General features: G+C 39.4%; 1 protein-coding gene across 1 annotated transcript; it reads left to right on the top strand.

Moving 5' to 3' along the window:
* Window positions 1-13798: 13798 nt before the first annotated feature.
* On the top strand, window positions 13799-14904 carry LOC149171073 (SKP1-like protein 1B). Its single transcript, XM_089427427.1, has 2 exons — window positions 13799-14101; window positions 14574-14904. The coding sequence occupies exons 1-2, from the start codon at window positions 13799-13801 to the stop codon at window positions 14745-14747; spliced, it is 477 nt and encodes a 158-aa protein (XP_089283553.1). The 3' UTR covers window positions 14748-14904.
* Window positions 14905-15188: the final 284 nt, after the last annotated feature.

Raw genomic sequence — 15188 nt, 5'->3', positions numbered from 1 at the left:
CTCCCATGTGGAGTCTTCAGTAGATAAGTTCTTCCACCTGATAAGATACTCTGAAATTGATTGATTTCATAGCTGTCGAGTTCTTGTTTCTGTGACTGCTTCTTCTTCCAATATAAGTTTTCCTTCCTCATCAAGTTTTGGAAATATTGTTTGAACTGGGAGCTTATCGCCTATAACCTTTTTTAAGCATGAAACATGGAAAACTGGGTGTAATCAAGAAGCTGCAGGAAGCTCCAATTTGTATGCCATAGTACCAATCTTTTGCAACACCTTGTACGAACAACAATACTTTGGTGATAATTTATTATCCTTCTTAGCTTGCTTGAGGGACATTTGCTTATATGGTTGTAGCCGTAGGAATACCCAATCACCTACATCAAAACTTCTTTCGCTGCGATGTTGATCTACCTGTTGTTTCATTCTATTTTGTGCCAACATGAAGTTATCCTTTAAGAGTTGGAGAACTTGTTGTCGATGTTTGATGTGATGTTCCACTGCTTGAACCTTAGAATTTTCTCTTAAATATGATGTGATGGATGGTGGTTAATACCCATAAAGTGCCATAAATGGGGTCATTTTTGTTGCTATATGGAAGGAAGTTTTATACCACCATTCAACCAGAGGCAACCATTTGACCCATTGTGTCTGTTTATCAGATACAAAGAAACGAAGATATCCTTCCAAATATTTGTTTACTATCTTAGTTTGCCCATCAGATTGAGGATGATAAGATGAGCTATGAGCTAACTGAGTAACAAGACAAGAAAATAATTATGTCCAAAAATTTCTAGTGAAAATGGGATCTCTGTCACTTACAATAATCTTTGGGTTTCCATGTATCTTTTGAATTGTTTCCATAAATGTAATAGAAACTGTACTGGCTTTAAATGGATGTGATAATGCACAAAAGTGTGCATACTTGGTAAGTCTATCAACTACCACCATGATGATATTCTTTCCCTCAGACTTGGGTAAACCTCTGATAAAATCCATTGAAACCTCCCCCCAACGTTTGCTTGGAATGGATAAAGGTTGTAATAGACCCGGTGTATTAATTGTTTCAACTTTATTTTGTTGGCAAACCAAACATTCTGCCACAAACTTTTGAATATCTGATTTAAGGCCATCCCAAAAAAAATTCCTTCTTAACCTTGTGGTAAGTTTTTAAAAATCCCGAGTTCCCTCCTAAGGGAGAAGTGTGCAATTCCATAAGAATCTTTTGTTTTAGCTGGGAATTCTTACATAGGTATAAGCGATATTTGTACCATAACGAAGCATTTTTCTAGCTAAATGTATCCGACATAATGGAATCTTGTTGTAACTTTCGAATAAGTGCCCACACTTCTTCTCATTCTTCCATTCCTCCATTGCTTTGGATAATATAAATGGCGCACAACAATGCTTCCACGTCCTCATCCTTTCTTGAGAGTGCATCTGCCACCACATTTTGCTTCGCCTTTTTGTAGATGATTTCAAAGTCATAACCCAACATCTTTGTGACCCAATTTTGTTGGTCTTCAGAGGATAATCTTTGTTATAAAAAGTATTTAAGGCTATCATGATCCGTTTTCACCTTGAAGTGTCTTCCCATTAGGTAGGGTCACCATTTCTTAAGAGCATGGAGTATTGCCAACATTTCCTTCTCATAAATAGCTTTTTGTAAAAACTTTCCCTTGATTGGATGACTTTCAAAAGAGATGGGTCTTTCATCTTGCATTAAAATAGCACCAATTCCATTTCCTGAAACATCACATTCCACAATAAAGGTTTTTGTGAAGTCCGGTGTAGCTAAGATAGGTGCTTGGCACATTGCCTCTTTAAGATGTTAGAAGTGTTGGCATTATGATTCTGGTTTGGCTCTCTGGTACAGGTGTTGTACTTGATGACAACTCACTCAAGTGGCAAAACTCCGTTTCAAGCTCTCAAAATGATGGAAAATAAGAGGTTCGCAGGTGCATCGTTCAAAAGGTGCGGATCCGCAGGTTCTCCAACCAGGAAGTGCGGACATACCCGCAGGTTATCCATTCATAAGGTGCAGTTCCCAAGTTCACTCACTCCAATGTAGAGAAGTTCTCTCACGTGGGGTTTCTTATGGTTGGCCCTTGGTATTTAGCTCGTTGTTCATGATACTATGGTTTTGACCCATGGTATAGGATCTAAATTATTTCAACCCCTGTTTGGATCCCTTGTATTGGTTTTCGATGGCTTTGTCCCATGGTTTGAATAAGGGCTTGCCTATAAAAAGCAAAAGAGATCACTTGGCTACTTACTTGTGAAATTTGAATATCCTAAGATCTGAAAGTTTGGGTGATTGGTTTTAAAAGCTAGATCTAAATCAAGGAGAAAATTTAAGGTGAATCTATTGATAAGTTGTGATCTCTCGGGAACATGATCAGATCTATGGATCTGACTCGCTGTTGCACATTGGAGGACTATTAATTTGGACCTAATCAGAGGTTCGCAGGCGATCCACGTCGTGAGTGCCGGGGTACGCAGTGCAGAAGAAGGCGCAGTGCGGGGGTACGCAGCGTAGCAGAAGGCGTAGTGTGAGGTACGCAGCGTAGGAGAAGGCGCAATGCATAGGTACGCAGGGAAATAGAAGAACAAGTCGCAGAGTTATGCTATCAGGCGAGCAGTGCAGGTGCGGATCTGAGCAGAGGTACATAGGGCAGCAGAATGAGTGGTGCGAAGATACATAGAGCAGTAGACCGACCAGGTGCAGATTTGAGCAGTTTAGACACAAAAGAGCGACGGGTATTTGCAGGCCACTATTGGTGAAGTTGCAAACCTATATTGAAACATTTTTTGGGTGTATTTTATCTATTGCTATAGAGTTTTGGGTTTAGATTTCTAGTATTACTTTTTTGTTTACGGTATTCTGAGAAGTTGGATGATTCATTGGTTGATTGTATAAGGAGATTGGGTGATTTGCATGTACTTGATGATTATTTGATATTCTTGGATCCAGTTTGAAAACTAATGAAACGTGGTCCCTAAAGAAGTAAAAGAGCAAAGGGGGTTGTAGCTCCGTCCTAGGAGAGACTGGAAAATGAGAGAGAGTTGTAGCTCTCTACAGGTTGCAGCCTGCGTACTGGTAAAGGACTGCATTAGTACAAAATCCTTGTAAAAGAAGTTTCTAATTGAAAGAAGATAGAGACATATTGCAGTAGTTGGTTTTCACCCACATTGGGTTTCCACCTTATATCTGGTGTTCTTTGGTGTGCCTATCTATTTTTCCTGTTCTTTTTCATTATTATATGGCACTGACATACAAATTAATGATCAATATCTGAAGAATAAATTAAATTATAAATCTGGAAGATATATTGAAAAGAATTTCATAATACTACTTCACCCCGTCTCAGTATTATTTCCAACACGAAGGCCTTTGTTGCTTCTGGAGTCCATGAAAATGCATCTTTCTTCAATAGTGTTGTTAGAGGTGCTTCTATTCTCCCATAATTCTTAACAAACTTGCGATAATACCCTATCAACCTGAGAAATCCTCGCAGATGCTTTATGGATGTGGAGATTCTCCATTCCTTGATGGATTTAATTTTGCTAGGGTCTACCTTAACTCCTTCATGAGATACAATATGACCCAGATATTACACCTCTTGTACTCCAAAGAAACATTTGGATCTTTTTGCATATAATTGTTTCTCCTCCAATAGTTGTAGCACCCTATCAACATGTTCAACATGATCCTTCCAAGACTTGTTGTAGATTAGTATATCATCAAAAAATACTAACACAAATTTTCTAAGGAATGGTTTGAAAAATGAATTCATCAAACCTTGAAATGTTGAAGGTGCATTGGTAAGGCCAAAAGGCATGACCAAAAATTCATAATGACCCTCATGAGTTCTAAATGCTATTTTTGGAATGTCTTCAGTCTTCATTCTGATTTGATGATATCGTGAATGAAGATCAAACTTGGTGAAGTAAATTGATCCACACAATTCATCCAGTAATTCATCAATAATAGGAATGAGAGACTTATCTTTAATAGTGAGCTTGTTGAGCTCCCTATAATCTAGACACATGCGCTATGATCCATCCTTCTTGTGCACCAATACTACTGGAGCAGAGAAAGAACTTTGACTCAGTTGAATTATACTAGCCTCTAGCATTTCTGAAACCATACGTTCAATTTCACTCTTTTGGGATAGGGATATCTGTATGGCCTGATGTTTCGAGGAACACTTCCTGGAATCAGATGAATAGCATGATCATGATCACGAATAGGTGGGATATCTTTGGGAGTCTCAAATACCTTGGAATCATTGTCCAAGACTTTTTGGAGATCTGGAGAAATAGATGATTCCAATGTGGAAACATGTAGTGAACATAATTGTGCAATTACACATTTTTGTTCCTTTTTTAGAAGCTTTGTCATACCGCTAGAGCTGATTATCTTTATTGGTTTCCGTGCAATACCCCTTAATTCAAATTCCTTTCCTTCCACAGAAAATTTCATGAAATGTTCTTGAAAGTTAAAAGCTATTGTACCCAAGGATTGTAGCTATTGGACTCCTAATACAACATCAACACCTCCCATTGGAATGGAAAGCATTGGGCTAGTCAATACATATTCTCCCATGGATAGCTTGATATTATGGCACTTTCCAAAGCAATTTATTGTTCCTCCATTTGCAACCATCACTTGACACTCTGGTGCTGGATATAAGAATCAATTCAATTCTTTTGCTACCTTACAATGAATAAAATTTTGGGTACTTCCTGAATCAATCAACACTATTACCTTTTCCTTCTTGATTTTTCCTTCTATCTTGATGGTTTGAGAAGTGGTAATTCCCGCCAATGCATTACAAGATATGCTTGGATTCATTTGTTCTTCATCTAGTCTTTGTTCCTAGAGTATATCCTCTTCTTTTGACCTTTCTTGCTCCTTTTCTTCTTCCTCTTCACAATCCATGTACAATAATTTCTTCTCAGCACACTTATGACCTTTAGTGTATTTGCTATCACAACTGTAACAAAACCCTTTTGCTCTTTTTCCTTCCAATTGTTGTGGTGTCAACCATATAGGTTGTGGAAGACTAGCGGCAACAACACTTCCATCTTTATAGTTGTGAGTGGTATGCTTCCTGGTTGCCATAATTTTGCTTTCCATTTTTCCTGCTAACCTGAATGCCTTCTCTAATGAATCAGGTTCCCAAAGGTGAACATCATGTTGGATATTATCCTTTAAAGACCCTATGAAAACATCAACCCTGTGCTCCTCTGCAATATTTTTTACCCTTATGTTCAATTTTTGGAACTCCTCAATGTGCTCCATTATTGAAGCCTTTTGTTTGAGACTTATCAATTGGCTAAAAAAAGGTGTTGCCTTTTGTATCCTCATAATGTGCTATCAATTCTTCTGTAAAAATTGCCCAAGTGATAAATTGTTTACGAGAGCAAAGCCATTGATACCATACAAACTGATTTGGTTCCAAATATAAAGTTGCAATACGTACCTTTCTTGTGTTTTGCACATTATTGAGATCGAAAAATTGCTCCATCTGTAATATCCATGTTGTGGGATCCTTGCCATCAAAATTTGTCATATCAATTTTTGGAATATGGTGCGTCTTCGATCCAACATTAGAGTCTATGGAATCATGATTAACATTTCCTTTGTTTGCATCATGAGTTTCCTTTACTCCCCTTTCACCATTAGTAAGTATTTCGTGTAGAAAATTTGTCAAATCTGCCTTCAAATGTATCTTCAAATCATCAATCTTGGCTTCCACGCCCGTTATCTTAGATTCCATGCCATTTATCTTAGCTTATGTTAGCTTTTGTGAGAGTGAAATTTGTTGCACTTGGTCTTGTAATTTTGATATATCATGTAGCATTTCTTCCTCTTCTTCATGAGTCATACTAGAGCTTTCAGATTTCTTACTATGTGTTTGCATTTTCTTTCCTCAGGGCATCAGTTATTGATACTAATGCTCTACTATGCCCTTTGAATTCCTTCAAAATATTTTTTCAAACCAAGCTTAAGCAAAAATTTAAAAAATCTACACACCCTTTTTCACTTTGTAGGAGCTTGATATTGGCTCTGATGTATCTCTATAATTTCAGATCATCTAGTTCTGAAATTGTGACCTATGGTAGCCCTCTGTGTCCTCTTTCCAATGCCACTATCCTGACCCCAATTGGATTCTCCAATGAAGAGTTATGCCAAATATCCCACAGTGACCTGATTATATACTAATTCAGTAGAGCGAACTTGTACGACGTGCCACATGTCCCTGTTTCGACCTTTAGCTCTGTAAAATATATACAAGAAACTACAGTCCATCCTCTTTATTTACCTTCTTACAAAATTTCAATCCGATGCTCAGAGAGAAAGTTATTATTAGTTTCCCCAGGTCACCTATTTGGAATGTAATTCAGGAGTTTGCAGAAAGACCAACTTCCTTAGATCATATCTCCGCAAATATAGCGCGAAAAGCTTTGAATTTTGGACCCAAGGTTCAGTGCGATTTCATCTCAAATGTTTTTTTTTCTTCTAAAATGTCGTAAAAAAAAAGTTATAGTAAAATGCCATGATGACCTGTTTGGAGCAGCGAAACCCTAGAATCCAAAGCTCTGATACCAAATGTTATGAAACCAGCTCAAGAAAAGATAGAAAAGATAGATCAACGCTTTAGAATTCAGCCTCTTTGAGAGGGCAACCTCCTTTACATTACATAAATGAACAATTCTTGGATGATTCAAATGACAAAACCTCCTTTCTATATCTAGGAGTCTAAGGTGTCACAATATAACCCATCCGACCTAACAATAATAATATAAAGCCACAAAAATAACAATAGAGGGATTCTATGGGGCACAGTAATAACAATACGGGGACAATAGGGGCACAAAAATATTAATAAGGGGTACAACTACAATAGTAATGGGGTAATCACTAGTATTATAGGGACCCAACATCTCTTCCATTAAAGATTCGGCCTAGAAACCTAATGGTATGGACATCCATTCCTTTTTTATTGACCCCAAGCATGCAGTTGACATCCTAGTGGAGAGCAGTGAACCCAAGCATATGGAAAAAGAGCCTGAAAGTATCAACTTAGGAGATCTGGACATATTTGGCCTTGTGTAAGCATGCAAGAAGAAATAATTTGATAAAATCTCGGCAAGACAACTGGAAAGTCTAGAGGTCATCCTATCTAGAGCACATCAACAATGATCTTTAGGAATTCAACCAGGAAGTCAGTGGGATGGAAAGAAGCTGCCCAATGATACTAAGAAAAGGAGGATAGAGACAGATCTACAAAGAACCATCCTCATCGAGGAAATGTTGGTGGAATCTGGTAGATATTCTAAATTAAGAAAGTACTACAGACCGCTCCCCAATCCTCAACCATGAAGCTCACATCCTTGAACTTAAGAGGGTTAAATAACCCTGGGAAATAAAAAATGATCAAAAACATGATATAGCAGGAGAAACCTCATATTTTCTTCATGCAAGAAACGAAATGTAACAGTACTTTTCTCAACACCATTCTCTCAAAAGCCTGGCCAGGTAGCCACACAATAGTAGTGGACACTATAGGAGCCTCTAGAGGAATTGCAATAGCATGGAATCCATAGGCCATTGCACTCACAGACTTCCATGCAACCCATCACTTCATACAAGGTACCTTCCATACCATAGGGACCAATGTGCATGGTCACCTCACCAATGTTTATTTTCCACAGGAAGCTGTGAAAAAGTCAACAATTTTGGACATGCACCAACTCCACTCGGATTGATCCACTTTGGATAACGGGGGGGGAGACATCAGTATGATCACCAAATTAGAAGAAAAAAGAGGAGGCCGATTCAGACTGGGTAATGAAAGTGAGCACTTCAAGGAATTCATTCAAAGAAATTGGGTAATTGTTGCCTTTCAACAATGGAATCTATACTTGGAATAACAAAAGAGTCGGTCCCCAACAAATTGCTTCACGAATAGATAGATTTCTAATTTTTGATAATGCTATCCACCTGGTAGGATAACTTTCAGCCTTAATTTTTTGACTTTCAGGATTGGACCATTGGCCCATTTTTCTTCAATGGTAAAGACCCGAAAATTCCACTCGAAGACCCCTCCGCTTTGAATCATTCTATTTGATACATCCAAATTTGAATGATCTAGTTCAAACTATGTGGAAAACTTTCCATCCCCCAGCAGGCCCCAAAATGTTTCAATTACAACAAAAGCTTAAATTCCTCAAAGCGCACATCAAGTATTGGAACCATGCCACCTTTGGGAATATTTTGAATCCTCAAAGAGGCCTAGCTCAGGAAATGGAGAAATCCAGCAATCCATCATAATTGATGGAAGGATTGAAGATCTCTTAAAAGAGGAAAAGAACATTGAGAAACAGATTGTAGAAAGAGAAAAGAAAGAGGAAATCTTTTCGAAACAAAAATCCCGAATAGGATGGTTAAAGGAGGGCGAGAGGAACACAAAATTCTTTCATCGCACTGCCATATAGAGGCGAATGCGTAACAACAACACCCAAATTCAAAATTGGCAGGGAGATCGATTGGAAGGACTTGAGGATATTGGAAAGGAACTCCTCAAACACTTCAAAGCAGTCCATCAAGAACCTCATATCAACAGACAACAAGCAACTGAAAATATTCTCGCACACATACCGAAAGTGATAATATATGAACACAATCAATTGGTCCTTCGTCTGGTCTCCTTAAAGGAAGTTGGAATAGCTATGCAACAACTCAAGAAAGGAAAAGCACCTGGTTCAGATGGTTTTACTCCAACTTCTTTATAGATTTTGGAATGTTATCAAAGATGAAGTCTGGTAGGTAGTGGAGGAATCAAGAGCCCTCCACTGGATGCTCCCCTCTTTAAATGAAACATTCATTACTCTCATCCCCAAAGAGGAACAATCAAATACTCCAAAGAAATCTAGGCCTATAGCCCTTTGCAACATCATTTACAAAATCATATCTAAAGTTATTGCTTCCTGATTGAAGCCATTGCTTCCCCTACTCATCTCGTCAGAACAATTGGGCTATGTGGAAGGAAGCCAAATCATAGACGGAATCATCCTCACCCATGAGATCATCCACTCCCTTAATTACCACAAAAAAGCTTGTATGCTTCTTAAAATTGACCTCTCAAAAGCTTTTGATAAATTGAGTTGGATGTACATTCAAAAAATGTTGTCAGCCTTTGGTTTCTCACCTGCCTGGGTACGATGGGTTATGAGCTTAATCTCCTCTACTTTCTTCTCCATTCTTGTTAACGGAATTCCTTCAACCCCCTTTCAACCCACTAGAGGTATCCGTCAAGGAGATCCCCTCTCCCCCTTTCTCTTTGTTCTCATGGCTGAAGGGCTGGGTAGTATCATCAAGCATGCTCTCCATGAGCATCAGCTTAGAGGAATATCCCTTCATAATTCCCCTGCCATCACCCACCAACAATTTGTGGATGATAACATGTTATTTGGGCATCCTTCGGTCCAAGAAGCTCAAAAATTCAAGTCCCTTCTTGATGATTTCTCAACAGCCTCAGGAGCTAGCATCAACACTGTTAAATCCAAAATCTTCTTTTTTCATACTCCCACTATAACACAAAACTCTATAGCCCACATTCTAGGATTCTTTGTTGCCTCTCTCCCCTCCAAGTACCTCGGTGCCCCCTTAACTGATTCTGCTCTTAAGCACACCTCTTGGCAATCGCTCCTAGACAAACTTGAAGCCTGCCTCACATCCTGGACTTTTAGAGCCCTCAACATGGCAAGTCAGCTAATTCTAATCAAGGTTGTCCTGCAGTCTATGCCTCTTTATCTCTTCTCTATTCTGGCAGCACCTAAATGGGTGCTAAAAAAATCAAAGATCTTCAAAGGAACCTTTTATGGAAATCTTCTAGACATAATAAAAAATGGGCACTGGTCAAGTGGGCAACATTTTGCCTCCAAAAGTACCTTGGAGGTATTGGTCTTCGGGACCCTCAACAAAGTAATGTAGTCGTGGGAGCAAGAATCTAGTGGAAGTGGCTTTCAGCTCTGCACACGCCCTGGGTGATCCTATGGACTGCCAAATATGCTAACAACAGATTGATAAATGACTTGATCTAACGCACAGAAACGGAAAAGGGATCCCTTATCTAGAATGGAGCTAGACATCATAGAAACATGATCCATCAGCACGGTTTCTAAGAAATAAGAAACGACAACAATGCCCGCTTCTGGATGGATTCTTGGCAGCAAAGACCCAGGCTCAACAACATAATCACACTTCCATAAACAGAGGATGGGGATGCTCATCAACGGAAAATGGTTAACCAGTACTGGACTCCCACCCTCGATCAAGGTTATAAACAATGGAAAAAATCAAAGCACATCATTAGGTAAGGAACATAGTTAATGTACAAGGAGTTGGACACAGAACTTACCAATAGGGACATCAGGTTCTCTGGAAAAAAGGACGTCCTACGATGGGGATACAAACCACGTGGGACTTTTACCACATAAGAGGCGTACAACCTTTTGATTAATACTCAGAATAACAAGGATCCTCTCTGGGACAAAGTTTGGTCTCCTAAAATATGGCCCAAGATTTCCACATTCCTATGGTTGTTATGTCACAAAAGAATTCTCACATGGGACAACCTAAGAAAAAATATTCCACAGACCCTCAAGGTTCCCCAACTGCAAGCAACAGGAGGAAACCATACAACATCTCATAGACTCATGTTACTTGGCAAAGAAACTTTGGGAAAAAACAAGTTTCAGATGTCGAAAAGATGGCAAAGTCAAAGAAGACATTACCAAAACTATCCGCAACTGGGCTAAAACTCCGTAGAAGAGCCACCTACTAAACTCCCTATGGAGAATCATTCCAGGCCTCCTCATCTGGACTATATGGAAGGAAAGGAATCGACATATCTTCAAGAATCAAACCACTCCCATAGAGATCATCTAGAGCAATTTCTGCAACAACCTTCAGGAAACACTAGCGCTCCAAACTTAGAGTGATGATGATTTTCCCACCTCTCCAAAGGAGTGGATCATCCGGTAGAATTGGAATCTTAGGATCAACCACACTCAAAAGCATCCCAGTAGATCCTTCCCAATTCACCAAACTTCCATTAAATGGCTCCCTCTGCCACCAGGAATCACCCAATTAAATTTTGATGGCACTTCTAAAGGCAATCTAAGCAAGGTTGGACATGGAGGAATTTTCAGAGATCACAATGGCAAACCTTTGTTGATTTGGCTAGGCACAACATGATGGGACATGAACAATTCCACAGAACTGGAAGGATTGTGGCAAAAGTCTTCATCTAGCCCAACAGCATGGCTTCTTTCCCTTAATAATTGAAGGAGACTCTCAAATTCTTGTCAATATGGCCAGTTAAATTATATAGGGAACTCCAATACACAAGTTGTCCTGCAGTTGGAGATTAGCAGCACCATTACAAAACATTGAACAATGGCTTGCAACCAATAGAGCAATCAGCTTCAAGCACATCAAGAGAGATGGCAACAAAGTGGCTGACCTCTTGGCAAATTTAGCAATGGCCAGTGATCAAACACTATACTCGGGGTCGCTTGACATTATAAAAGATGACACTCATCAATAGGACTAAACGATGTAGAACCCCTGGATGCGGGTGGTAATGCGGCTATGACGCTAGTCTGGCAGGTGGCCGAGCCACATGGCCTTCCATGCTCTCACCTGTGGGAATTTAAGGCAGGCCTCTATCTCTCGGTTGGCACAATTAATCCATTGTGCGGATCGAGACCTTCCCCGTAAGCCTAATATCATGGATCTGAGCCCTCAGCAGGCCTCCATTCAGCCTCTGAATTGCTCTGGCCACCCTGCTGTAGCAGAGCCAAACTCTCGCAATGCAACAGGGCGGTGTTGTAGCCTTCTCAATTGTGTCGACCTGGGAAATGGCATTCACTTCTCCCATTCTATTTACTGCACCTTGCATTTTGATGCCTCAACCCTGGCCTCTGTCCCTGAGTTGAATCCCCCTGTCATTCACAGTTTTAACTCTGCTGCCCTCGTCGAGCTCCCTATCTGTAACTTGACCATTTCGGCTCACTCCTCGCTGCAACACCCAACTCAGAGCAATATGACACGACTTTATCACCGCATGTGAAGCAGGCGGGGATGTAGCTGCGGAAAAGACATCTGCCCTCCTTCACCAATTCCCTCTGCATTGACTTGCCCTTCACCCTCCCTACCCCCCAGCCCACCCACTTCCCATTTCCATGGCAGTCATCGAGTAACCTATAGTGGAGGAGGACGAGCTCATCTTGGTGCGACTCATTAGGCTGATGGGACCACCCAAATTCCCATTCTAAGTGCTACCACCTAGTCTGCTCAATTTCGTTTCCTTTGCTCCATGGACAGACCTGTCATTATAGCCACCATTTCGGAGGAGTTCAGGGAGGAAGTTGGTACGCACAATGATCAAGAACTCAACCCAGTGAAGAACCTGGTTCATCCGCCCCCCGACCATGTACAGAAGATAAAGAGCGCCATCAATCAGCAAGAGGCCAAGGATCATCCGACCATGGTTAGACCGAAGGCTTCAAGCGGCAAGACTACAAGTGCAGCCAAAGGAGGTTAGGATCAAGCCAGAGAGACACACAACAAAATGGATGGCAAGCAGGCAGAGGACACTGATTCAGGCGAGTATGGGTGTTCGATTGTGGAGGAGAAGCCACCGTCATAAGACACCTAACACTTGCATCCAGAGAGGGCACGTGTCCAGCTCGGTCTTTTCAGTAGTTTGTCTTTTGCTGCTGTTAACTTTGACCGTTAATTTTGAAATTCACCATGATAGTTAATTTTGACTTTGGAGATGTAGCCCCTGTGCGGGCAAATGGCTTTTTCATTCTCTCGTCTAAAGACTGGTTTCCCATCCCAGGGCAGTCTCGTTTTAGTTTTGATGTTTAAACTAGTCATATGGTTGTTCTAGACCCGCAGAGGCTGGGGCCCCACTGTAAATTACGTTTCCATTAATAGATTTAGTCTTGCTTAGAAAAAAAACATAGATATTCAAAAGGTTTATTTAAATCCCTTGTTGAAATATTTTTGTAAACACTTTTTTTTTTACTTATTTTTTTTTATTATAGTCAACATTTTTTCTATTTATAACATAATTTTTAATTTTATTTTAAAGGGAACAAATTGTTGATAAACTTACACATCCCCTCATTATGGGTTGTAGAATGAGGCTCTTAGCTCAATAAATAATATTAGTTAATAATATTTCTTAATTTTTGGTGATGACTTTCAACAATATAATATTTTATTAGTTATTTTATTTTTGTGATAATTTTTTTCTCTTTGTTAATTTTTTTGTTTAATTAAACTATATTTAAAGTACGTGGCACTTACTAGCTACTTTTAGCCCCTGTTTTTAAAAGGGTAATTGCAAACCAAATCTGACCCACACTAGGAGAATAGCGAAGTAATTGCCCCTAAAATAGGCGGAGCATTAATCGAAGTAAAAAATAATAAAATAAAAAAACCCTAAAAGCTCTAGGTTTGGGTTATGTTAACTAGAGTTAAGAAAATATAATTAAAGAAAAAGGAGCGAAAAACCCCTGCCATGGTTATTTGGGTAATCAATCAAGCTATAAATATATGGGCTCATTGCCCTTACCTCATATCGCTCATCTCATATTGTTCGAGCAAAAGTTCGTTCATACTTCTCGAGTTCTCTTCGCTTATACACACAGAAATTCAGTCCTTTCTTTTTATTCAGATCATCTTTTATTCGGATCATCCATTAGTTGGGGAGCCATGGGCTCCGAAGGCAAGGTGACTTTGAAGAGTTCAGATGACGAATTGTTTGATGTCACTGAGGCTGTGGCATTTGAGACCCAGACTATCAAGTACATTATCGAGGACACTGGCACCGCCAACGCTATTCCGCTGCCAAACGTTTCTAGTAAGATACTCTCGAAGGTCATCGAATACTGCAAGTACCATGTCCAGGCTCAGAAGCCCGCAGATGAGAAATCGGCCATTTCCGAGGACGAAATCAAGACTTGGGATCAAGAATTCGTTAAAGTCGATGAGGCCACTTTGTTCGATCTTATCGTGGTATTTTGCCAGAAACCCTTATCCTCTTATCCTGGTATTTTGTTAGAAAGCCTTATTTAATTAGGAATTTGATGGTTTGGTATTCTTTGAACCAAACGGACGTTTTTCTTATTTGTTGTTTTGAGGGGTCTAATCTACCTGAATTGCCCCAACCAAATGGTTTGGAACCTCTGAGAACAGTTACCGATGGGTTCTCCAATCAATCAATGTTCCATAAACTAATTGTTTTTTTCAAGTTCTGTTTTTTAGATGCTAGAAATCTTATGTGGAGGATTGTTTCCCATGTATTCTGAGATCCTTCAATTATCTCTGTTTCACCGTAATGTCATTCCATGTAATTATCCTGCAATAGCTTCGTCGCTTTCTGTAGTAATGTTCTGCACATGTATATGCCTATTCAGGGACCAGGCTATAGATACATTTGTATATTTTACCGAAATTTTGGCTTATTAAGCTTTTTGGGTTTTTGCAGGCTGCTAATTACCTAAACATAAAAAATCTACTAGATCTTACATGTCAGACTGTTGCCGACATGATAAAAGGGAAAACGCCAGAAGAAATACGTAAAACTTTCAACATAAAGAATGATTTTACTCCTGAAGAGGAGGAGGATGTCAGGCGTAAAAATCAGTGGGCCTTTGAATGATTTTAGGGAATTGGTGCAAAAACAGTATATATATTTCTGTGCCATGGTCTTTGGTTTTATTGTAGTCGAGAATTTGTTTAGAAACTATTAGTGGTAGACATTTTTTGTTTGGATTCATCAACTTCTAATACTACGCTGGACTGGCTTTGAACTTTAAGGCCAATGGTTTGTTCTACTTGAATAATTTTGTAAAGATCTCGGAGCAACTCCTTGAGTAGTATTTTGCTTCTTGAATTTCTGATAAATATTGCAACTATTTTTCTGGCAACTGTGTAGTGAAATGGGTTCCAATTGCATGTTTTTAACATTTTGATTTTTTTTTGAATTTATGTGCATTGGATGGTTTTATCATTTTTAATTTCCTTGCTATTATTATTATAGTAGTACAAACGAATGCGCTCAGTTTAGAGTATTATTGCACGAAGGAATGGCCTCAGTTAA

The sequence above is a fragment of the Pinus tabuliformis genome, chromosome 4_2, assembly GCF_031772625.1.
Source record: "Pinus tabuliformis cultivar Carrire ecotype Pingquan chromosome 4_2, CPIR1, whole genome shotgun sequence".
NCBI lineage: Eukaryota > Viridiplantae > Streptophyta > Pinopsida > Pinales > Pinaceae > Pinus > Pinus tabuliformis.
This window is presented reverse-complemented; position numbering and strand designations above follow the sequence as displayed.